At 40.1% G+C, this 24,661-nt stretch overlaps 1 protein-coding gene across 1 annotated transcript in view; it reads left to right on the top strand.

The window, feature by feature from the left end:
• The window catches only part of LOC134538493 (putative uncharacterized protein DDB_G0282129), a 482,072-nt gene that overhangs the window by 397,602 nt on the left and 59,809 nt on the right, over positions 1-24,661 (top strand). The window contains exon 5 of the mRNA XM_063379862.1: positions 14,194-14,376. Coding sequence (XP_063235932.1) covers positions 14,194-14,376 — 183 coding nt within the window. The remainder of the gene's footprint in view (positions 1-14,193; positions 14,377-24,661) is intronic.

Genomic DNA, 24,661 nt, shown 5'->3' with positions numbered 1-24,661 from the left:
CTTCGTGAACCTTGCAGCCACAAATACCTCAGAGTTTTTTTTTTTGCGAATGATCGTGGCCCAGTTTCTGTTCGTGACTCACGCCACGATGCCGGTAAAAAAAAAAAAAGGTGATTTAACAAGAAAGCAATACGGCTGCAGAGTTAGAAAGCGCTGGAGAAAGTTGGTGTTACAGTTCCGAAAAGTTGGAAGTCTTGCAAACTTCATTCACTTCAGTTTCAATTTTACTTGACGATGAGAGATTTTGATCTGTGAACGTAATAACTATTTGTTTCGCGGACTATAAACTGAAATACTTTGAAGGAAAGTCAAAACTTTTTCCCCCCCTTCATTGATTTATTTTAATTATTATTATAGTTTCCAGGCAATCTGTAATTTTTTATTGTTATAAATATATATATTCTGCAAATATATTTGTAAAAGTAGAAAACGTTTGATCGCCTACGACTTGGAAGTCATTAGCTGCGTTGCGCGCAAGACGAGGTTCCTCGTACGAAATGTCAGTTCCACAGAAATTTAACAAGCGAGTCGCTATTTAATAACCGAACTGAAACACACAGCAGTACCTGGATTGAGACGAGTGTCCGTACCACAAGCCTCAGTTACTCGCCGAGCGAGTTTACTACTCGCCGGGCGAGGAGTCCGCTCGTAAAACAGTCTTGTCATTGTAATCAACTCGCTCTCTCGCTTGCCCTGGCGAGCGAAGCTACTTTCTCCGCTGTTTGCTCGCCTGCGCTGTTGTCGGAGTTTTGGTGTCTTATGAATTACGTTATTATTTTTTTAAAAAGAAGGGGGGGGGGGTGTCTGTAAAGTCGGTTTACGGACGATAATTTTACGTGATACATCATAAAAAAACATTGATGAAAAATTGCATACTTTTTTTATTTTCAAATATTATTTACAGGTTTTTGCAAATTTTAATTTAAATAATTTGTTTAAATATAATCACGAATAATAAGTTAAGAAGCCCGCCTTAACCAGGTTTGATTTAATAGAAGATTTTTCTCGCACGGTGGTTGGCCGGTTCTTGCACGCTCGGCTCGGGCGGAACGTGACAATGAGTCATGCTTTTTCGTGCGTGCAGCCGGCGTTCATCGATTTATAAGACGTTATCACGTCAAAATGAACAATGCCGTTTTAATCAATTAAGCTTTCCTTTTTATCTCTTCTCTGTTCACATACTTCTTTTAAAACTACACGGTGGATTTCGAGGCGATTTTCACCCTGAAATTAGAGAATTTCTTCCACAAGGATTATGTGTACAATAAAATCACATTAAATTTAAAGGGAGTAGAGAATTCTCGATGTTTTGTAATTAAGCTGTAAAATGACTCTTTTAGGGCACTTACATCACTTACGCTGACTTATACATGACTGATAACATAAAATTATGAACTAAAGAATTTTAGGTTTTAAAAAGGCCCACAGAAAAGTCCGCGATAGTATACCAAGGATGACCCACAGAAATAACCTTAATTCAGTGGACTTTTGAGTGGTTTAAAATATATTATGTTTGTATAAAACATGAATAAAAATGTTAAAGTTTGCGCCAATGTTCGTATGCGCCACACGAAATATTCATTATTGTTTCCAAAAACATATTTCGTTCATACAAAAATAAAAAAAGCAATGCGTTGTAAAAATTCACAGTAGTTTTCTTGCATTACAAATTATTTCTTGGAATCTTTTGTAAAAGTACAAATAAGTAGTTTTCTGTGTAGTTTGTGAGTCGGAGCTCCAACAAGAACTAAACATTTTCATGGCACAAAATGTTACTAGTTTTGCTGTCAAAAACTATGCACCGCGTTAGTGTGCGTGCGCTATTCTTTGACCTCAGCGAAAACCAGGCGAAGAAAAAAAATTTAATAAACAATGTGTAACATAAAACTTCGGTAACGAGCAAATTCATGTGTTCTCATGGTGAAAATACGAAACTCGGACACGAAATTTAACGTGTAGAATTATTTAAATTAATGCCGAGCGTGATAAATGCACGCAAATTGTGTTTTCAACTTAATTTCTGGACACACATCACACATTTCCGCACGCGCCGCTACTACGTCGATTATCGAATTATTCCATTTTCAAATCGAAATTTTTAAACTCCGTTAAAAGCGAAAAATAATTGGATAACAAATACTATACCCCAGTTTTGGACCTGATTTTCGCCAAGGAATTTTATTTAAATACTACCCGTATTGTTAAGAATTCATTAAACAATCGATACTATAAAAGTTTCCCTTCGACTTCGTACACTTTGAGTAGCGCCATCAGCCACAGATGGCAGCACCGTGGTTACGCATTTCCGTTACATTCACATTTCTCCCGTGTACCGAGAGATGAGATGTTTCACGTCGACAATAAAGTGGTAGCACGCAGCTGTCGCAGGAGTTCTTCTTCTACCGAGGACTTCAAGGTGTAAGTGTATTTTTTAAAATAGTTATTTTATTATATTTTAAATAATATTTTTTTCTATAATTAAAAAAAAATCCCGATTTTCTAGCATAAAAATCACGGATTTTCAAGATGGCGGCCGTGAGGAAAAGTGCAACGATCTGTAATCCAATATGGCTGTCGAGGTCAAGGTCAAAGCTCCCCACCAGCGGCTTAACGGAGGTGCTGGACTCGAACCCGCTCCCTCGCCGGCCGAGCGGCGAATAGCGTCACGTACCACTTCGACGAGCTTCTAGAAAGTTATATATATTTTTTATTGCATCGGCGGCGCGTTTCACCTGGAGCGGGGCGAGACATTTCTGGTCCCAAGTCCGCCTCGGTCGGGAAGCCTACGATTCACTCGTCCTTCTGGACATACCCGAATGGAAAGCCTTCATTTCACAGACGAGAGAGCCACACCCGAATTTCATGCTCGCTTTTTTTTTCCGTACCACAACACAACAGGTGTATTTATTTGGGATGTAGCTTACTCATACGTCATACGCCGTTTTATCTCATTGTAAAAACCGGTGTGGCATTAAATTTGGCTGTCGATTAGGATAGGTTAGCTACATTATAAATACTTTAAAACATTGTGGTTATAATAGGTAAGTATAGCTACATTAAAAATACTGTAAAATCATTTTATGGTTGCTTAGCAAATAACTTTTTAATATGTAGCTATCCAGGGCTAGGAAACCGTTTACATGATTTCACAGTATCTTTAATGTAGCTATCCTAACCAAATCAACCGTCCACAATGTTTTAAAGTATTTATAATGTAGCTAACCTAACCTAATGGACCATTAGTTATCATGAGTTGTCCAAAATAAACATTAACAGACACACGGCAAACGAATAATATGGTGGCGTACAATTAAATACCGTTGCCTTGTTTATGGTATTTCCTTTGATCTACACCGCCATATTTATTTACAATGAACAAAAAAAAAAACAACCGAAGAAGCACGATCGGGCGTTTGGCTCTCTCGTCTGTGAAAAGAAGGCTGCTAGTCAGCTGGTCTCAGCGGGAACCAGGGCGCGCCCAGTGTAACCGAGGCTCTCTACCTGCGCGCCGCGCCGCGCGCACTTTCACTATCTCCGGTGTAAGGAGGTGGGGAGGGGGTTACGTCCGCGCCGGTGGTTCGCACGGGCCGCCAGTTAGTTGGTGTCGCGGGCGCGCGAGTGCGCGAGTGTAGTGTGGTGAGTGTGGTGAGTGTGGTGAGTGATGGCCGCGCCGGCCCCACAGCTGGGCGACCCCGAGCAGCAGCAGCTGCTGACCGCGTGAGTGTCGCCCTTACTCCCGGTGTGACGTGAACACGTCAACAGTGGGAGGCAATTAAAAAAAAAATTAGTTGTCTGTAAAGTCGGTTTACGGACGATAGTTTAACGTGACAACGTCATAACAAAACATTCATGAAATGATTGCATACTTTCATGAATAAAATTGAATCGATTTTATTGAATTATCACTATTTTGTATGGATACATAGAAGGAGTGAAATGAAATCTACAATTTTATTGATAAATTTACTTTTTTTTGCACTCATTAATTCATATATGTTTATTACTTTAACGAAGAGATTATTTTAACTATAACTTTTATACATGTTTGCTATTTAACTCTTCTTCCAATATGTGTTATTCTGTTAAGGATAGGACGATGATAGGAAAAGTAGGAAACGAATGGGAGTGTGTTTCAAGTTTAATGTGCCTCGAAAAAGTCAAATATATGGTTATTCCAATCGAGTGGAAGAGAGATAGATGCGGCGCAAGCGTACAATGAGCGTAACGGGACAATGAGCCATCCTTTTTCGTGTGTGCAGCCGGCGTTCATCGATTTATTAGACGTAGTCACGTCAAAAACGAATGATAACTAAATCGGGGGATACAGTTTGGTGTTGCAGCTACATAACTATCATCTCCATCCAAAATTTAATTACAACACCGGATGGCTAAAGGATCAAAAAATTCGTTACGCCATGTGAGGACTGTGACGTCAGGAGGGGGAAGCGCCGCCATTTGAGGTCATTTTTCTGAGTTTCGAGATTTCCATTTAGTATAACTTTTTGACTCTTGAGAAGCTACGACTTTCGTTTTGAGTGTCAATCGTCAGCTCTCGTCAAATTCCATAGATTGCATATGCAAAACATTAGTGTAAAGTAGTTACAGTGAATATAAATGGTGTTAAAATAAAAAAATAGCTAATTTTATATTTTGTATAGAAAATAATACCTGTCACGTACACGTATTCACGTACAACACACGGCCGTGCCCATGACAGCCACACACACGTATTAGCTCTCGGTATAGGCTACGACATTTGGTAGAAGTGATTTAGCGAGTGGTACGGAAGACGCATGGAACGGGAATAAATGTGTTGACCATAATCCTGTCATATGGGGCAGATGGCGCGAACCTAAGTTCACGAAGCCAAAAGGAAATTTTGTGGTATTAACGGTGTGAAAGAATTTCAACGAGCTGGGCAGTATTTTAATCAATTCTGGTCCAAAGCCGTATAGTTTTTTTTCCTCGAAGTCTTTTTTTTTTCGGTTTTATCGGAGCCGTTTCGTTCAGTAGTTTTAATAATTCGCTCTGCAAATGGAACGAGACGATAGTTCGCGTAGCTTCTCCGGTTGCGAATTCTAGCAACGTGTGATTCGCGTCAGATGCAGTGAAAAATGCATTTTTTTTTGTTTATCACGCAGGGAATTATTTCAGAGAATACTACGTTAAATTTCGTGTCCGAGTTTCGTATTACATTTGCAACATGACCAACACGAATTTTGCTTGTTGCCGAGATGTTTATACATCATAGGCAAGTACTGAAATACCCGCTCTCACATTAATTTTTTGTTTTAGATCATGGTCTGCGCCATTTGGTTATGACACCCAAAACATGCCTGAGATGTAGTGTTTGCGTGGTGTAGACTGTTTCATCAGACTGTTTTTTATGGTTCTGACTTGACTAACGATAAACAATCGGACATGGTCGGGCACTATTTCCGCGATGTTTTGGAATGTCAATATGGCGACGGTGAGGTAACGATTGTGAGCTTTGAGTTAGGAACTGTCTTGTGGTGACAAAATGCCAGGCTCGCTACTGCGTGTTGGAAGTTACTGTTACCCCGCCATTGCCATATTGTTAACGTTCAAAAACATTGCGGAAATGTTGCTTGACCTATTCTGATGTTTGTTAGAAAGTATGAATTGGAATCTTCGTCGTTGAACGCAAGCCTCAATCCGCAGAGTACAGTCGTTTAGCTGACACAACGCGCGCACCAACCAACACGGCGGCAGATCGTGAGCTGAAGAGAGGCTTCATCCGGTCATCAGGAGATCTGGACCACCCCTGGTTGTGCGCATGCGCAGTCGACTAGCTGGAGGGAGACGGCGCAGTAGACGCAGTAGATGGGAAGCCTAAGATGCACATCAAGTTCTGTCCCTGCCCGATTACACCCGAACAATTCACCTTCGGCCAACCTCGGGTTTATTTTTATATTTTTCTGTTTATTTTAATGTAGTTATACTAACCTAACTAACCGTCCATAGTGTTTTAAAGTGTTTTAATGTAGCTAGCCTAACCGACCACTTTTAATATTTGAATTAATTTTTCATGCGCAAAAATAAAACAAATCCGGAAGTTGGCCGAAGGTGAATTGTTCGGCTGTAATCGGGAATGGCAGAACTTTATGTGCATCTTAGGTATCCCGTAGACAGTTAGTTCACGAACCCTACTTCTAACTGCTTGCTGCCAACTGAACTGTCAACGATGTGCCTAACGGTGGAAGGTTGTTAGCACGTCGATGAGGTTATTATATGACATACCTCTTTGCAGCAAGTGTGGGGGTTTCGGTAGGAACGCATCCAAGTTTATCCCTGATCGCAAAATGTATATGAAAGAAAAAAAAAATTCCACGAGACCTAACAATTTCTTTGTATTGTGATATTTATGTTCAGGATCTTTAGACGTGCTAAATTAATACAGCAGGCATCATGTACCTGTAGATCAGTCGTGCCATCAGGATCAAAGGATGAACTTGGATAAGCGATACGGAATAATGACAAGGAGTTTCATTACCAGTGTGTTTAAATGTGTTACGCGTCAATTTACTTGCTAGCGTTAGCAATTTTAACGAAAGCTCTTCTCTGTGGAAGTGCACTCAACAGTGTTTGTAACAGCTACGTTGTAAAGTTCTGATTGCGTATTGCAGGCCAATCATGCCCCACGCGCAGAAAAAAAAAATGTTCGAGGCCAAGATTTTAAGGTCCTAAACAGAACACGTGATTAAATTTAGGGTCGTAAATTAATTTCGATATTCAAGTTAATTGACAGTGCTTAAAATGCATCAGGCTTCATTTCTCTGCCGATTTAAACTGACAAAACTTCATATAAATTAAGTTTAAATCAGGAAAACCAAGCATCTATACATTATGTTGGTTAGCAGAAATTACTTAAAATACTAGGAAACTTTTATCTTGTAGCGGACGTTACGAATTATCAAAATTGACCACTTGCATAAACCTACAGTGTAAGAACAAATTTTCGGCATTGCACACAATTCTACACCGACACTTGTTGGTATTTTTTATTTCTCTTTTGAGAAAATTTTTAAAATTTTTTAACCTCTTAATAATTAATAAAACATTCATCTGAGGGAACTAGCGGAGTACTAAAGTGTTACCTGCGGACATCGTATTAAATGCAAATTCATATCGACGTGTTGGACTAGTGCTACATTATCGTTAATTAAATGTAAATAAAATTAGTTTTTTTTTTCAGTGTGTGTGTGTATTGCACACATTAAGTCGTTATAAATTAATACGTGTAATTTAACTCGTAAGTTAATTAAAATTTGAAAAAAAAAAGCATAATCGACATTTTTGATCTAAGTTGTAGTATACATTATGTTTACTTGAAAAATTTTTGTAAATAACCCAATGCGTATTTATTTTTTAAAGAAATTTTAAAAAAAAAAAGGTGGCACCACTACACATTGTGTGAAATATTTTTTCAGTGTACGAATGTAAATATCCAAAATCAAAATCCGCGATTTGGCTCTCTCGAACACGGTTTTATTTCGTAGGTGTATAGCCATAATTTTGTACGGCAGTACGTGGAACATGGAGACAAGTGTTGGTGGTGATTGAGAAGCCTAAGATGTACATCAAGTTCTGTCCCTGCCCGAACACGCCCGAATATTCACCTTCGGCCAACCTCGGGATTTGTTTTATTTTTGCGCAGGAAAAATGAATTCAAATATCAAAAGTGGTCGGTTAGGTTAGTTACATTAAAACACTTTAGAACACTATGGACGGTTAGTTAGGTTAGTATAGCTACATTAAAAATAATCATATATATATATATATACCCGATGTTGGCCGAAGGTGAATATTCGGGCGTGTTCGGGCAGGGACGGAACTTGATGTACATCTTAGGCGTCCCGCTACTCGGTCCCGCGACAGACAGCTCACACGAGCACGACGGCTCTGCTCGTGTAAGCCGGGCTTGCGCGATGTGGGTTAGTGACGTGTACGCGGAAGACGAGGCGTTCCCCCGTTGCGTAACCGCCGCTTTCTCGCGATAGCAGCGCCCAGCGACGGCAGGACGTTGCAACCGCTTAGCCTACCGCAGCCGTGTTTGTGTGATACGGGACTTGTCTGGAATTGTTTTACAGTTATAAAAAAAGGGACGTTAATTTTACGTGATAACGTCATAAGAAAACATTGATGAAAAACTGCATACTTTTTAATTTTCAAATATTATTTACAGTTTTTGCAAATTTAATTTAAATAATTTGTTTAAATATAATCTCGAACAATTAGTTAAAAAGCCCCGCCTTAACCTGTTTGGTATTATAGAAGATTTTCTCGCACGGTCGTTGGCCGGTTCTTGCACGCTCGGCTCAGGCAGAACGTGACAATTCTTCGTGCGTGCAGCTGGCGTTCATCGATTTATAAGACGTTATCACGTCAAAAAAAAAGTAGTATAAAAGTGTAAACCCATTTCGCAACTGTTACTTGCAAAGAATCACGAGGTTTTTGGTTTTGAACACTAAATCACACACTATTGACAGAACACCATTGGCACTACTTTTGCGAACATTCAGTTTTGTTCAAGTTAACATGTAACGGACTATAATACCAAAAAGGTGTTAAGTTAGTTTTGGAAAAATTAACCCGAAGATGCAGGCTGTTTTTTTTTTAATAGCGTATTTTATTAGGTATTTATTGCTTACAGACTTTAGTTCTGGTTTGTGCTTATCCGGGGTGGGGAAAAAGGTGTGTATCGGTTTTGATGGGCTATTTTAAAGAAGTAAAGTAATTTGCAGAAATGGGGTTGGATTATTTTATTGGAATCAATAGACATACTCATCTTTATTTATGTTCGGAAGGTCACGTCAGGCAGATGGTGCATTGATGCATTGATGAAGGCGATTTCGGAACTCTTGGACCGCAGTTCCGCACATTTCCTTCTGACGGCGCTACTTGTGACTTCTTCCTGTGGGGTTTCAAACATCGTCCTCACGCCTCGGAGGAACCGAAGATGCGAATTCTGGAGGAAATCACCGCTACACCCCCTGAAGTGTGCCGGAAATCTGTCAAAGAGTTCCAAAATCTCCTTAATAAATTTATCGTTCCTGATGGTCAACGTCTTCCTGATATCTTCAGAACTTGATTTTAAAAAAATGGGGATATATACTGATGCCAATAAAATAAATCTCATTACTGTAAGTTGCTCAGTTTTTTTAATAGCCCTTCAAAACCGATACACACCTTTTGACCTACCCCACAGCAGGGTTCGCACGCCTCCTTAATATCCTTAAAGTCCTTTATTGGTCTTTAATTGAATAAGGACTCTTAAAAATCCTTAAATTTCATTAGGAATCCTTAAAAACTCGTTAGACTGATAGCATGCAAGTAATAAATAAATGTGGGCATTTAAAACTTTTTTTTTTGTTTCCGACTTGGCAGAAAACAATGTTTTGCACATGGCGCAGAACAATTTTCGAATGTTGAGCCACGTGATTATATTTTTTGAATTAAAACATTTTGAGTTATTTTTTTTGTTTCGTATTTTACGTGTTTTACGGTCTTATTTTGACTTTGTAAAGTAAATTTAATGTGATCAAATTAAATTTTAGGGCTTTAAATTTTGGTTTGATACTGTGCTTGGGTTAGATGTATGTTCCAGAGATAATTATGAACCACAGGGGCGTATCTGTAAGAATTGAACTGAGGGAATTATTTTTTCTTGCATTAAATATTTGCATTTTCTTCTTGAGGTATTTTGTGATATTACCCCTTGATAGTGGTGGAGGTGATGAAGTAAAGATGTTCTTAAAAAGTCAGTTTTAGATAGCACGTGAGGGTAGGAACCATGTACGGTACCAGGTGTTTCGCACTTGTTTCATTCCACGGCGCTCGGTCCGTGGCGAGGGAATGCTGCGCCGCGCCGCCACAGTTGCGATGGTGTGGCGCAGCAAAGTGCCGCGCTGCGCCGCGCCGCCACAGTTGCGACGGTGTGGCGCAGCAAAGTGCCGCGCTGCGCCGCGCCGCCACAGTTGCGACGGTGTGGCGCAGCAAAGTGCCGCGCTGCGCCGCGCCGCTACAGTTGCGACGGTGTGGCGCAGCAAAGTGCCGCGCTGCGCAGCGTCGCCACAGTTGCGACGGTGTGGCGCAGCAAAGTGCCGCGCTGCGCCGCGCCGCCACAGTTGCGACGGTGTGGCGCAGCAAAGTGCCGCGCTGCGCCGCGCCGCCACAGTTGCAGCGGTGTCGCGCTGTAGTGGAAGAGCGGCAGTGTTTATCGCGACAGGCGCAGCTCGGCCGCAATCGCTCTGACGTTCTCAAGGTCAGAGACTCGCCCCTCGCCACGTAGCGCCTAGTCCCAGGAGGCACGAACCCATCCGCGAGAAGTAACACCAACCTAAGCGGCGAAAAAAATACTATGCTTAAGCTGTTTTTTCATGTAAACAACTGAAAAATGCTTTGTGAAATAACTTCGCATATGCTTATTGTAAAGAACTGGTTGTAATGCGGAAATAACTATAAAGGGACTTTTGTTACGTTGGCGATTTTCACTGTGGATGTATAAGTACTAATTTTAAGATCAGTTTTGTTTGTTCAGGAACATTCTGGTTGTATGATACTATATTAATCAAATTGTATATATATTAAAAGTTTTTATTCATCACGATTGAAAGCCCTTAAAAGCTTCGGAGTTGTTAATTCCTCGTGGACGGTGTTTTTGCTACAGCTTTAAAAATCAAAACTTCTTTACAACTCGCAGAGGATAACGCATGCTTACGTATGCTTGACATCCAGTTGAAGCTTTTGTTATCAACGGCGTCGTCGATGACTCAACGTAAGTGGAAGCAGTCATCTCGTCATAAGCACCCAACCTCCACTTAGTTGTAAAAACATATTTTAAACCACTTCACATTGTGTTGGATGTCAATTTGTGTTTTATTCGCGTTCAAATGAACATTTTAGGCTAGTTTATAGTCATTTCACCGTTTATCGAATGTATAAAATTGTTAAAGGAGACCATAAACTAAAGCAGTACATTTAATTAACCACCAGTTCTTACTTTACACTTTCAACTTTGTCTTAAAATATTTAACTACTTTAGTTTAAATATTTAGTTGACAAAATTAACCGCATGTAAACGATTACTGTTAAGTAAGCTATTTGTGTAATTTGCGTTCTTAGTTTCTCTCGGTGGTTTTTATAAAAAATATTTAATCCAAGTGATCAAGCTACGTGAGAAATTAATTAATTTTAAACACTTAAAATATGTTACATAAAGTGTTGAATAATCATGTGCGAATACGTTTTATTGCGTTTTAAAAACTTTCAAAACCTGTAAAAATTAAGAGTAATATTGGTTGGAAATATTAACGGCTCCACATAGATTAAATATGAAGTTTTGACGTACCTTTGTCGGTTCACGGATTCCTTGCAGTTTTCACGATTCCACCCTGAATGTGTGTGTGTCGAATGCAGACTGGATCTCTGAGAGTTTTGTAATGACCCGTTGCAGCATTGATCCGGCCATTGTTGTTCGGGAAGCCTTCTTTTCACAGACGAGAGAGCCAAACACCTGATCGTGCATCTTAGGTTTTTTTTTTGTTCATTGTAACTCATGATAACTAATGGTGAATTAGGTTAGGTTAGCTACATTATAAATACTTTAAAACATTGTGGACTGTTGATTTGGTTAGGATAGCTACATTAAAGATACTGTGAAATCATGTAAACGGTTTCCTAGCCCTGGATAGCTACACATTAAAAAGTTATTTGCTAAGCAACCATAAAATGATTTTACAGTATTTTTAATGTAGCTGTACTTACCTTATATAACCAACCATCCACAATGTTTTAAAGTATTATAATGTAGCTAACCTATCTTAATCGACAGCAAAATTTAATGCCACACCGGTTTATACAATGAGATAGAACGGAAAAAAAAGCGAGCATGAACTTCGGGGAACTGGGGGTGTGGCTATCTCGTCTGTGAAATGAAGGCTTCCCATGTTGTTCGTCTTGCACACGGCGCGGCAGCGTCTGGGAGATGTTCACACGCAGCGGTGTGAAACATCTGCTCGTGTGATCTGCCGTCCTGTGGACCGCCGTGACGGGCTCTTACAGGTTCCAATCCCGTGCGCTAAACAGCCGGTATTAGTTTCACATACCGGTAGTTAGTTGTGTAAAGTGTCTTGTATCAGTTTTGACGTCTTCTGGGTTCTGGTTCGCAAAAGCTAGCAGAATCTGTTTATGTATTTTTTTGTATTTTTTTTTTTCAAATTCATTTTTTTAAATTTTTTAAATTTTATTTATTAAATATTTTTTCTGATATATGATATGATAAATAAAAGTGAGATGGTGTTCTCCGTGTGCTCCTTAGTATTCTTGTCAATATCTCACTAAAAATGAATTGCTTTGTTACGCCGAAAATCTTGTTTAAGATGTTAAAACAATAGTTAGGTGTTGTAATCTACGCATGTTAAAGGTTGGCATGTGGGGATCCGTAGTCAGTTTTTAATATATACATACACACACACACACACACACACATATATATATATATATATATATATATATATATATATATATTCCAATGAATTATGAGCTATCTTACGTAGTTTTGTGTTGCAGCTCTCGGTGTAAAATGGCGACTTTCAGAATTTGAAAGTAATTTGGATAGTAGGATATAGTCTGTGCTTAGAACAAAAAATCTATTAATACTTCAATATAAAATAATTGACAAGTTAGGGAAAATTTTGGGTGTTAGAAAATCTCGCTCTTTAACTGGGCTTATTGTTTGATTTAAATCTGTGTTGTATTGAGTATGGATTAACAATTTTAATATTTTTTTATAGTTCCTAGGAGTTTTCCTCAAAAATTGTCACTTAATCTAACTGGTAATGAGAAACTACAGTGACAATTAATACACACGCAGCATTACTCTACCTCAGGGGTCCAGAACTGTAGGTAGGATTCGCAAGGGGCGCCCGCGGAAATTTGTGGTTTGGGGAGGATAAAGAGGGGGCAGAGAAAGAGAGAGAGACTAGGCCCATGAGTTTACAACAAATCATACATAACATTTAAAGTAAACTAGCCAGTTTTTTTTTACAAATTTTAATTATGTGCACTTTCATTTAAACGGCATACAGCTAACCTAAAGTACAACTCTTCCCACACTTTGGCTAACACGTCGTGAGTAATGGAAGCAATAGCCTCATCAATTCTGTGTCTCAAATCTGGTAAATCATTAGGTAACGACGGAACGTAGAAAAGATCTTTAATAAAGCCCCAAAGGAAAAATATCGCATGGCGTTATGTCAAGTGAACGTGAGGCCATAAAAAAATTGTCTGTAAAGTCGGTTTACGGACGATAATTTTACGTGATAACGTCATAAGAAAACATGGATGAAAAATTGAATACTTTTTAATATTCAAATATTATCTACAGTTTTTGCAAATTTAAGTTAAATGATTTGTTTAAATATAATCACGAACAATTAGTTTAAAAGTCCGCCTTAACCTGTTTGATATCATGGAAGAATTTCTCGCACGGTGGTTGGCCGGTTCTTGCAGGCTCGGCTCAGGCGGAATGTGACAATTTATCGTGCGTGCAGCCGGCGTTCATCGATTTATAAGACGTTGTCACGTCAAAAAAAGAGCTTAGTTTTCTCGACTATCACGGTCAATCCAACGGGCAGGGACTTGGAGGTTAAACCACTCTCGTTCAAAGACATTCCAATAGGGAGGTGCTCTATGCCGTTGCCAAATAAAGTTTACAGGTTCACCCTCTAGGATGAACTCCATAGTTCTACGTACACTCGGTCAAATGCCACCCACTCATTGGCTGCTGTCTTGTGACACGTTCCAGCGTAGCAGCCTGTGATTCGATAAAGCTTTGGTTGGGTGTTTCTTATTGGCCCAGAGTCACCCAGGTGAGTTGTGAGTCAATAGCAGAGGCAGCATTGAGGTATAACGATTTGTACCTATTTTAGCCTATCGGGAAATGAATTGGCGAATTTTACCGGTCTCTAGTAATTGGGGGAAGAGCTATTCTCCCACGCTGCAGCAGAGCAGTGTCGGCAGAAGCGCTTGTGACGGCGAGGCTGGAGGCTCAGGAGGAGCGGAGGACAGCAGAGGGACAGCAGAGGAACATCAAGGGGACAGTGAGGGGACAGTGAGGGGACAGCAGAGGAACACGAGAGGGTGTCTGACGGCGGTCCCTCCTGCCCGCAGGTCCGAGCCCAGCAAGAGGGTGCGGGTCACGTTCTTCGAGTCTGAGCGGCCGCTGGCGGTGACCTCGCCCGACCCCAGCGAGCTGCTGCTGTTGGATGCTGCGGGCCCCGCCATGACGTCCCCCGCCCCCGCGCCCGCCATGGCGTCCCTGGACTCCGCGCCGCCCTACGACCGCCAGAACAGGTCAGTGTCCATGTCTGCTGCAACACTCGTGCAAGCAATTTACATACACAACTACTCATCCGCCCTCTGCGTATTTACTAATACACACACAAACACACACACATACGGGAAGCCTTCATTTCACAGACGAGAGAGCCAAACGCCCGATCGTGCCTCTTCGGTTCTTTTTTGTTAATTTTAAATAAATATGGCGGTGTTGATAAAAGGAAAGACCATAAACAAGGCAACGGTATTTATTTGTAATTGTTTTTAGAGGAAAATACCCTTATTGAAGAAACGTACTTCGTGGATTTGTATATTTTTCATACCGTATAAAATCTAGGAAGTCTTTGTCTTCCACAAATATTCTCGGGACGACCCATATTCCGTGAATGTTTATTTTGGACAACTCATGATAACTAATGGTCAATTAGGTTAGGTTAGCTACATTATAAATACTTTAAAACATTGTGGACGGTTGATTTGGTTAGGATAGCTACATTAAAAGATACTGTGAAATCATGTAAACTGTTTCCTAGCGCTGGATAGCTACATATTAAAAAAGTTATTTGCTGAGCAACCATAAAATTATATTACAGTATTTTTAATGTATCTATACTTAACCTTATATAACCAACCATCCACAATGTTTTAAAGTATTTATAATGTAGCTAACCTATCCTAATCGACCGCAAAATTTAATGCCACACCGGTTTATACAATGAGATAGAACGGGAAAAAAAGCGAGAATGAGTACGGGGAACTTCGGGTGTGGCTCTCTCGTCTGTGTAATGATGGCTTCCCATATACATACACACACTAATATTTCGAACGCACCAGTTCAGCCATCATTCGAAAACAAAATTATGACATGCATTTCAGTTACGTCGCGCCGACGACGCGATAGAGGTAGAAAATATTTTATAACCTTAAATTCTGTCGGCCCGTGACGTTACATGTGTTGAACGTGTTTTGAATGGGAAATGGGTGGATACACGTGGTGCTTTTAGCGTTATTGTTATATTCCAGCACAGTACTTGGATGAGTTGGCTGCCTCGAGGCGGTAGGTGGTAACCGTGATGTTAATTTGTAGCTGAGGCACTGACTTTCACCGTGCTGTAGCCTGGCACGTCGCACAACCAGTTAGAAAGCATCGCGACCATAAACACTGGTTCATGCTGGGAATCACTTTCGCCGTCGCATTTCCTTGTCAGGGACTGATCGCCGTTTCTTCACACGTTCGCCTTCTTCGCACGTTCGCCTTCTTCGCACGTTCGCCTTCTTCGCACGTTCGACGTATGAATGTTTTAAGGCATTAAGCGTTTACCACAGTACAGAATGAATTCAAGTAAGTGACTTCAAGTTTTGTATGTAGTTTTGAAAGTGGGTAAATTATTTATCAGAGACTTTGTTGGAAATTGGTAGCATATAGAAATCCTAACAGTGGTTTTCAATAAGAAATTGTAAAACTTTTTTCATATTTGCCACTTTCTATTTTATAAATAATTATAACCATAGGAAGAATATAACCTTTTTCCATAATTATTGCACATGATATTTTAAAACAAATTAATTGCTGATTTTTTTTTCTTTCAAATTGTAGTATGGCTAGAACCATTTAGGTGTATTAATCTATGGGGTGGGTGTTGGTTATAAAGTTGAAGTCAACTGGTTAGCATTTGGATATAAAAACAAATGGTAGCTCTATAAAGGTAAATATGTTATAAATCAAATAGGTCGGTAAAGAAATCGCTAGGAATAATGGTAAAGATGCCAACTTGTAGTGAATATTGCTAAACAAATAATACGTAATGCCAACACATCCGCAAGAAAATACCGTTACAATTAATTATAACCAGAAATTGTGTTGCAATGCAGAAGAAAAGGGGTTGAGGGGTCGTTCTTGTAGAATTTAAGTAATCACGTGGCAAAGACCACACACGCAAACTGCCCTACTTCTCAACCTCGAGGGCTGGAACACACAATTTTCCACCAATGCTGTAACACACAATTTTATTCCAGGGCTGAAACACACAATTTTATTCCAGGGCTGGAACACACAATTTTATTCCAGGGCTGGAACACACAATTTTATTCCAGGGCTGGAACACACAATTTTCTTCCAATGCTGGAACACACAATTTTCTTCCAATGCTGGAACACACAATTTTCTTCCAATGCTGGAACACACAATTTTCCTCCGATGCTGGAACACACAATTTTCCTCCGATGCTGGAACACACAATTTTCCTCCGATGCTGGAACACACAATTTTCCTCCAATGCTGGAACACACAATTTTCCTCCGATGCTGGAACACACAATTTTCCTCCGATGCTGGAACACACAATTTTCCTCCGATGCTGGAACACACAATTTTCCTCCAATGCTGGAAAACACAATTTTCCTCCGATGCTGGAACACACAATTTTCCTCCGATGCTGGAACACACAATTTTCCTCCAATGCTGGAACACACAATTTTCCTCCGATGCTGGAACACACAATTTTCCTCCGATGCTGGAACACACAATTTTCCTCCGATGCTGGAACACACAATTTTCCTCCGATGCTGGAACACACAATTTTCTTCCGATGCTGGAACACACAATTTTCCTCCGATGCTGGAACACACAATTTTCTTCCAATGCTGGAACACACAATTTTCCTCCGATGCTGGAACACACAATTTTCCTCCGATGCTGGAACACACAATTTTCCTCCAATGCTGGAACACACAATTTTCCTCCAATGCTGGAACACACAATTTTCCTCCGATGCTGGAACACACAATTTTCCTCCGATGCTGGAACACACAATTTTCCTCCGATGCTGGAACACACAATTTTCCTCCAATGCTGGAACACACAATTTTCCTCCAATGCTGGAACACACAATTTTCCTCCAATGCTGGAACACACAATTTTCCTCCAATGCTGGAACACACAATTTTCCTCCGATGCTGGAACACACAATTTTCCTCCGATGCTGGAACACACAATTTTCCTCCAATGCTGGAACACACAATTTTCCTCCAATGCTGGAACACACAATTTTCCTCCAATGCTGGAACACACACAGTAGACGACAGTGGTTGTCACGGGCAGTGACTCACCTCGAACCGAGGCGGAGTCGAACCCTGAACCTGCCGCGTGGAAGGAGCGTGTGGGTTTCCTCGGAGTGCTCCTGTTTCAACCATGCGTTACGTCCTGTTGCATCTGAGCCTCGTCTGGGTTGCTGGATGTTGCACGCCTGTATTCTGCAGGTTATTTAGTGGAAATCAGACCTCGGGTAGGGACTAGATTTATGGTTTCATTTTAGGCCAATTTCTGTTTTTAAAAATAAAAGAAATGTCGGTTTTATATTTTTATACATTCTCTTTATCCACAAATATAGTGTATTATTCAACAAATATGAAACAAGATTCTTAAATCATTTCACCAAATGGTCTCATTTTGATGGACATAGAATTTGCAATAAGCGTGTCTAAAACAGAAGCTATTACAAAAACAAAACAAAAAATATATCTGCAAATTTTTGTGTGTTTTAAAACTGTGCCAATTTCATAAATGTAAACAACTTGTTGCTAATAAGAATTAAAGATCAAGCAACGATCGTAATTTTTTTCCCCGATCCATTCAGTTTGTATATTTTGGTACAAAAATCGTGGTAAATAAATTACATTAAGGGCCTGTATTACCACCTCCGGATAAAGCTCTGAATAAAATTTATTCCTTGAATAGCGTCCACGAACGTATTACGACCTTTAAATAGTGATATTCGGGCGCCTATTCGCTGAATGAACTATTCGGTGGTCGGACGAGCCAATAAGCCCTTATTCAGCGAATAAGCACTTCGAAGGCATCGGGCCGATCAGCTGTGCTACTGAAATCAAATACGGCGGGAAGGAGACAAATGATTGTTGATAGTGATTCTGATGATGAATTTTTGGAGATTTTGCTTGCTAGCACAAGAATGGCGAAAACAATTAGATACCGTCCAGATAACTATGAAGAGTGGAGCGACGATGAATTTGTTATGCCCTTCAGAATCTCCAGACATTCAGCACTTCGGTTGCTTGAAGAAATTAATGGCAATATTGCGTTTAATACCAATAGGTAAACTATGCATTAGTTTATTTACCTTTAATTTTCTTTGTAATAAAATGTACAGATCAAACCTAACCAAAATTTTCCTTATTGTTTAGTGTGTTCAATGTTTATTTTTTTTGTTGTGTGTGTGTGTGTGTGGGGGGGGGGGGGGGGGGGTTGTTTAATTTTGTCCATTTATTAAGACCGTGTCGCAATTCAAGAGTGTATGCACTCTCACTGGCCACTCTCCCTCTCAGGATTGTATACTCTGTTGGGACTGGAGAGAGTACCCTCTGTGACGTCAAGAGTGGCGAGAGAGTTCTCTTTGGGCGACTTGTGACATGGCCTTATACTTTATTCGAAAATAATCCTTTAGGGTTAAAATATTGCCCTAATCCGAACTGCAAATCTGTGATGCAAAACAAATTTAGGACAAGGATTGTTTGTCTATTTTAAACTGTAATGTAAATGTAAAAAAAGGTTACTTAAAAATACGTTACGCAATGTTTTATGTTGCCTGGCAGGTTAATAAAAAATACGTGATTTGGAACAAAATCTGTCTTCTTGTTTTCAATTATATTTTCTAACGTGCGCACGAATTGAACTAACTTCGTGCATTCTTCTTTACTGTAATTAGAGGAGCGCACACATTTCGCTACTTTTAATTCAGCCATATCTAGCCTCACAAAGCACAAATATGTATTGAATAATATAGTGAAGATGATAGCAGAAAAGTAAAGAGAACAAAAGATCGTCGGAATAACCAAAACTGGCAACACTACAACATTATTTTTCACTATCTTAGCAGGGTTTTTAATACCAACGCTTAAAAAAATACACTAGAGGTGTCGAAATCATCAGATAAATTGCGAATAGCTATTTGGTCACTATTCGGGGATTGTAATACACGAGGACGAAGATATTCAGCGAATAGCTTATTCAGTGTATAGCTATTCACGGCTTTTATCCAGAGTTGGTAATACAGGCCCTAAGTGAATTTACCACGTAAAAGTTACAATTTTTATAGTAAACTTTTGTCAGATTGCTGATGCATTTCATGTTTTTAGTGAATTGTGTATTAACTTTATTTTCAGTGATATGTTGTATAAACATGCTTTGCTGTGTTTTTCATAGTTAGCGCAATTCGCCGTATATTATTGTCCCTTACAATGAGACTATTGTGACGTAATAAACGAAAAATACATTCATCTTCCCCCAATCATAACATTGTCAGATTTACTTGGTTAGGAGGGGGTTGGGCTAAGGAAGACTCAAGTGCGTCTCGGTCAGAAGTCCACCTTACGCCTTATCAAGCGGGGTTTCAACAATGCAGGACTGGGTACAGGCTTCATGTGCTTTAATCGGTGATCGGCCAGCCATAACAGCGACCCTATCTTAACGATACTGTAACTAGTTGAGGTGGGCGCAGGTAAAACCCACATCGACACAGGGGAAAATCCTGCATAGCAAATTGCCGGAAGATGGTTCAAGCTGGGCAGAAAAGTTTCTACCGTTCGTATCCGCATGTGGATTTTTGGTATAACCAGGGACGTAGCATCACTCGTGTTGGGAAACTGAATCTGTGTCGCCCATCAGACTGTCAGGCCAGATTAGACAGATTCATGGAGCACTAGACTAGCAAATCATGTATAATTTTTTTTAATCTGTCTCAAAGTCCCAAATGTCCACTGGAGAACCTGCCAGAACAGGGGAAGCCTAAGATGTACATCAAATTCTGTCCCTGCCCGAACACGCCCGAATAGTCTCCTTCGGCCAACCTCGGGTTTATTTATATATATTTATATTTCTCTGTTTATTTTATTGTAGCTATACTAACCTAACTAACCGTCCATAGTGTTTTAAAGTGTTTTAATGTAGCTACCCTAACCGACCACTTTTAATATTTGAATTCATTTTTCCTGCGCAAAAATAAATCCCCGAGGTTGGCCGAAGGTGAATATTCGGGCGTGTTCGGGCAGGGACAGAACCTGTACATCTTAGGCTTCTCGTCAGAACAGCGCCTGTGTGATTTCTCGTGCGTCCGTGCTTACAAACAGGTGTCACTGAGAGTGTGTCACCCCCCTCTCACCCCTCTGAAGAGGAAAGTCTGGCAGGGGTGATGAAGGGCGAGTTTGTTTTCTTTGCGGTGCTAATGAGGAGGGCTGCGCATGTTTGTACACACTGCTTCCTGGCCCCGCTGGGGAATGTGGCGGGAAACACCCCCCCCCCCCCCCTCATTTCTTTCAAACACTGACATCTCAGCACACCTCTTGGAAAACACACCATTCTTCCAACCTGACTCCAGACGTCAAGACTTGTTAAGACTTATTGCGGAGGTAACATTGTCTGCAGGATGGTTTTGCCCTTAAGTTATTGTGTCCTGTTACACTTATCAAAATATGCTTGGGGGTCATTTATTTCTTTATAAACTCCTGGTTAACGCAAGGTTGCTGAATATTGCTACAACTCAATGTATATATGTCGTGGCCTTGTTAACATTTAATTATGTTGTGATCAAATTCGTTAGTGAACTATATCGCTACGATCGCTACGTAAGGTGAATAACGTACGTCATGTGATCCAAATAACATCTTGACAACTCGGTTGAAGCCCACTTGGGTGAAAAAAGTTTTTGCGCAGGCGTTTCTCCGTGCCTTGCTGTAGCCACAAAAATTTTTACAAAATGAATTTATCGAACTAATCGCTATCTTTAATATTTTATGACCTTTCAGTAAAAAGCTAGAACGCTTTTAATTCACGAGACAAATCAAAAACGGAGAATATATTTTTACAAAGTGTAGTTTACGATTCTGTTCATCCCATAAATTTATGAATCTGTCGACTCCAGCCAGGTTAGGTTTTTGCTGCACTCTTATGTAAATAATGGAAGACTTGAAATGGGGCGGAGCCAAGCAGTTCAAGTAACGGCCGGTTGAAGCGCCACTGTCAACTGTGGAACACAGGATGTTCACAAACAGCCACTGATAATGGAATAAGCTTTGTTGAATGCGTTTTCGTGGACATCATTATTAGTAAGAATTTTTGACGTGACAACGTCTAATAAATCAATGAACGCCGGCCGCACACACGAATAAGTGTCCCGTTACGCATATTGTCCCTTTACGCAGCGTCCTGTTACGCTCATTGTACGCTTGCGCCGCAACTATCCCTCTTCCACTCGATTGGAACAACCATCCATTTGATTTTTTCGAGGCACATTAAACTTGAAACACTCCCATTCGTTTCCTACTTTTACTTTTCCCATCATCGTCCTATCCTTAACAGAATAACACAGATTGGAAGAAGTTTAAAAGCAAACGTGTATAAAAGTTATTGTTAAAATAATCTCTTCGTTACAGTAATACATATTTGAATTAATGAATGCAAATAAAAGTAAATTTATCAATTAAATTATAGATTTCATTTCACTCCTTCTTTGTATCCATACAAAATAGTGATAATTCAATAAAAATGATTCAATTTTATTCATAAAAGTATGCATTAATTTTATCAATGTTTTGTTATGACGTTGTCACGTCAAACTATCGTCCGTAAACCGACTTTACAGACAACCAATTTTCTATAAGTTAGTTTAGTATTTAGCTTTGGCGAGGACTTGGGAAGAAATAGGTTTAAAAAAACGTAAAGTTTGCGTGTTTCTACGTATTATAACGATGTTCGGATAGCGACACGCTGTAAGCACGTGTTTGCGGAAGCCCATTGCCATCCACGGCCAAGAAAACTAAAAGGTCGGATTTATTTATTTTCTTGGAGAGTAAAAACCTCATGGTTTTGAAATCCCTCAAGCACACGATGCGCTAAAGCAGGGCACATAGTTTTGATTTTAAGTTTTATATGGCAGTGCTGCAGTGTTTTGTGTTGATTATATGGAAAATGTTGTCTGATTACAATAACAAATTACTTAACTGCAAAATAAATCGTTAATAAGAAAACCCGTATGCCTTCTACAATGATGTTAGCGTTAAATTCTGATAACTCAAAAATGTTGCCTGCTATAATTCTGTTTTCTGAGAAGCGCATGTTACTACAAAATTTAAATTTTTTTTACCCCCGGTCCATTGTGAATTTTCAGGCACTTGTATAATTTGATAAGATAATTAATGAGTAAAGGCCTTTCCGCGGGAAAAAAAATACAAAAGAAGGAACTTGTCTACTAATGTTCTTTGATTCCTCCTAAAAAACGGGCGTCGGAATTCCAAGTGGATTCTGAAATACTATAAGAATGGACGGCAATTAAGTCCATGAAAATGGCGAAGGAAAAACATTCAAAACGAGAAAACATTGAAAATATATAATTATAATCGTTGTAACATTAAACTCAGAAATACTATTTTCCCCTTTACCTATATTTTTACGGAAGTAACTATTCCTAGGCCGCGCTGCAGGTATCGGCGTTTACAATAGGGCTTATGCACTGTATAATTATTATAGGATCTAGAAAAAATAATACGTACAAATCCTGCAAACTACACTGGTTTTGCTTATTACCGAGTTTTGTTGTATCTAATTAGATAGTAGGCACAGCTGCGACAGTGTGAATGCGGCTCTTCCCCCCCCCCCCTTTTCCATCACGGTTAACCTCTAATAGTGTTAACAAATTAATTGAAAACTAAACACCCAACTTAGCAGGGTCAACAACATATTTGTAGCAACCAGCAATTTCAGACATTCCATGTGTTTGTATATGGCCGGCATGCGTTGCTACGCCTATTCAAATTTTTTGGTCAGTTGTTTAAAGTAGATTCACACATACAAAGCATTTATCTCTAAATTTATATGTTCTCTATAAATCTCACCATATATATAGATATATATCACACGCTATGTATGTTTCTATCTATATCCCTATCCCCTATGTATATCTCTATATATCCCTCGCTCTATCTCTCTCTATGTTTACATCGTACTATCCATAGCTTTACAAAACATAAGACCAACACCCAAATATTCATTTATACATTTTTTATCTATATTTATACCTGTGACAAGTGTGATATAGGTATATAAAACACGAGCGAATTCGAATGCAGCGTTGTGTCAAAATTTCAAAGCGATCCGGGGAAGAACTAATCGGAGATTTAGGATTTCGAACGAGCATTTACATTTTTATTTGTATGCAGGGCCGGCGCGTCCATACAGGCGAACTAGGCAACCGCCTAGGGCGCCAAGTAGCTGGGGGCGGCGCAGCACGACACATAACAGCTCATATAATATGTTTAACGATTATTGAAACTAGATGAAAATGGATTGTTGTAACAGTTTGGAATGTTTATATTGATATAAGTAATTATTTAAAGTCCACGGTGACCTGTTTATGATTTGTAATAAGTAAAAAGTAAAAAAAAAACAAGCCTGCTTACATTTGATTGTTGACCAAATCTTAGGCTTACGTGATGTATTTTGAGGCAAGGAAAATTTTTTTGGGGTGTCCGGCCGGCGGGAGGGGGTGGTGGGGGAAGGTGGGGGGGGGGGGGGGGAATTAAGGTTTTTCGCCTAGCGCGCCAATTTACCTTGCACCGGCCCTGTTTGTATGTATATAGTTTATTGAAGACGGCCCAGAGAGGACGGAAACAAAGCTGTCGTGTTCGGCTTGCTATCTGCCGCCAGAAGGGAAGCGAGTGTTGGTGGGCCGCGGTGTGGGAGGGGCCAGGATATTGGCGACTTGGCGCGTGGCCGAGTGGTGACGTCACCGCGCATAGCTGCGCGCGGCAAGTGCCTGTTGCCCCAGTTGGCCGCCCACGGCGCTGCCGTCGCCTCGTCTCGCCTCCCTGCCGCTAGGTGGCTCTGCCTCCGCCTGCCCGGGCATACACGCGGTGCGCAGAGCTCCAGGGAAAACAACGCGATTTCAAAACTACCCAACATATCCGAGTGGGGATCTGCTTACGAAAAGCATTTTAAGAGTTCGCTGAGGGCCGAAAAGTACTTTTGATTTCGGATTAAATTTTTACACCGTATTTTTAGAAGTGTTAATATGGTTAAAAAGAGAGTTTTCAGAATAATGTTTAGGCGTAAAACTAGTACAGGTTCTTGAAAGCACTTAAGGGGCTTGCATTACACCTTTATCTTAATTACTCCGCAATATAATGTTACGGTCACCGTTCAAATGTCACAGTTGTCCTGTGACGACGAGAAGACTGCGCGCCAGTCCAGAGGAGACACCGCGCTAGAAGCACCAGCGAGCGTCGCGCTTATCATC

The sequence above is a fragment of the Bacillus rossius genome, chromosome 13 (genome assembly GCF_032445375.1).
Source record: "Bacillus rossius redtenbacheri isolate Brsri chromosome 13, Brsri_v3, whole genome shotgun sequence".
In the NCBI taxonomy this organism is placed as follows: domain Eukaryota; kingdom Metazoa; phylum Arthropoda; class Insecta; order Phasmatodea; family Bacillidae; genus Bacillus; species Bacillus rossius.
Note: the sequence above shows the minus strand (reverse complement) of the source record. Positions and strands in the feature narration are given on the sequence as shown.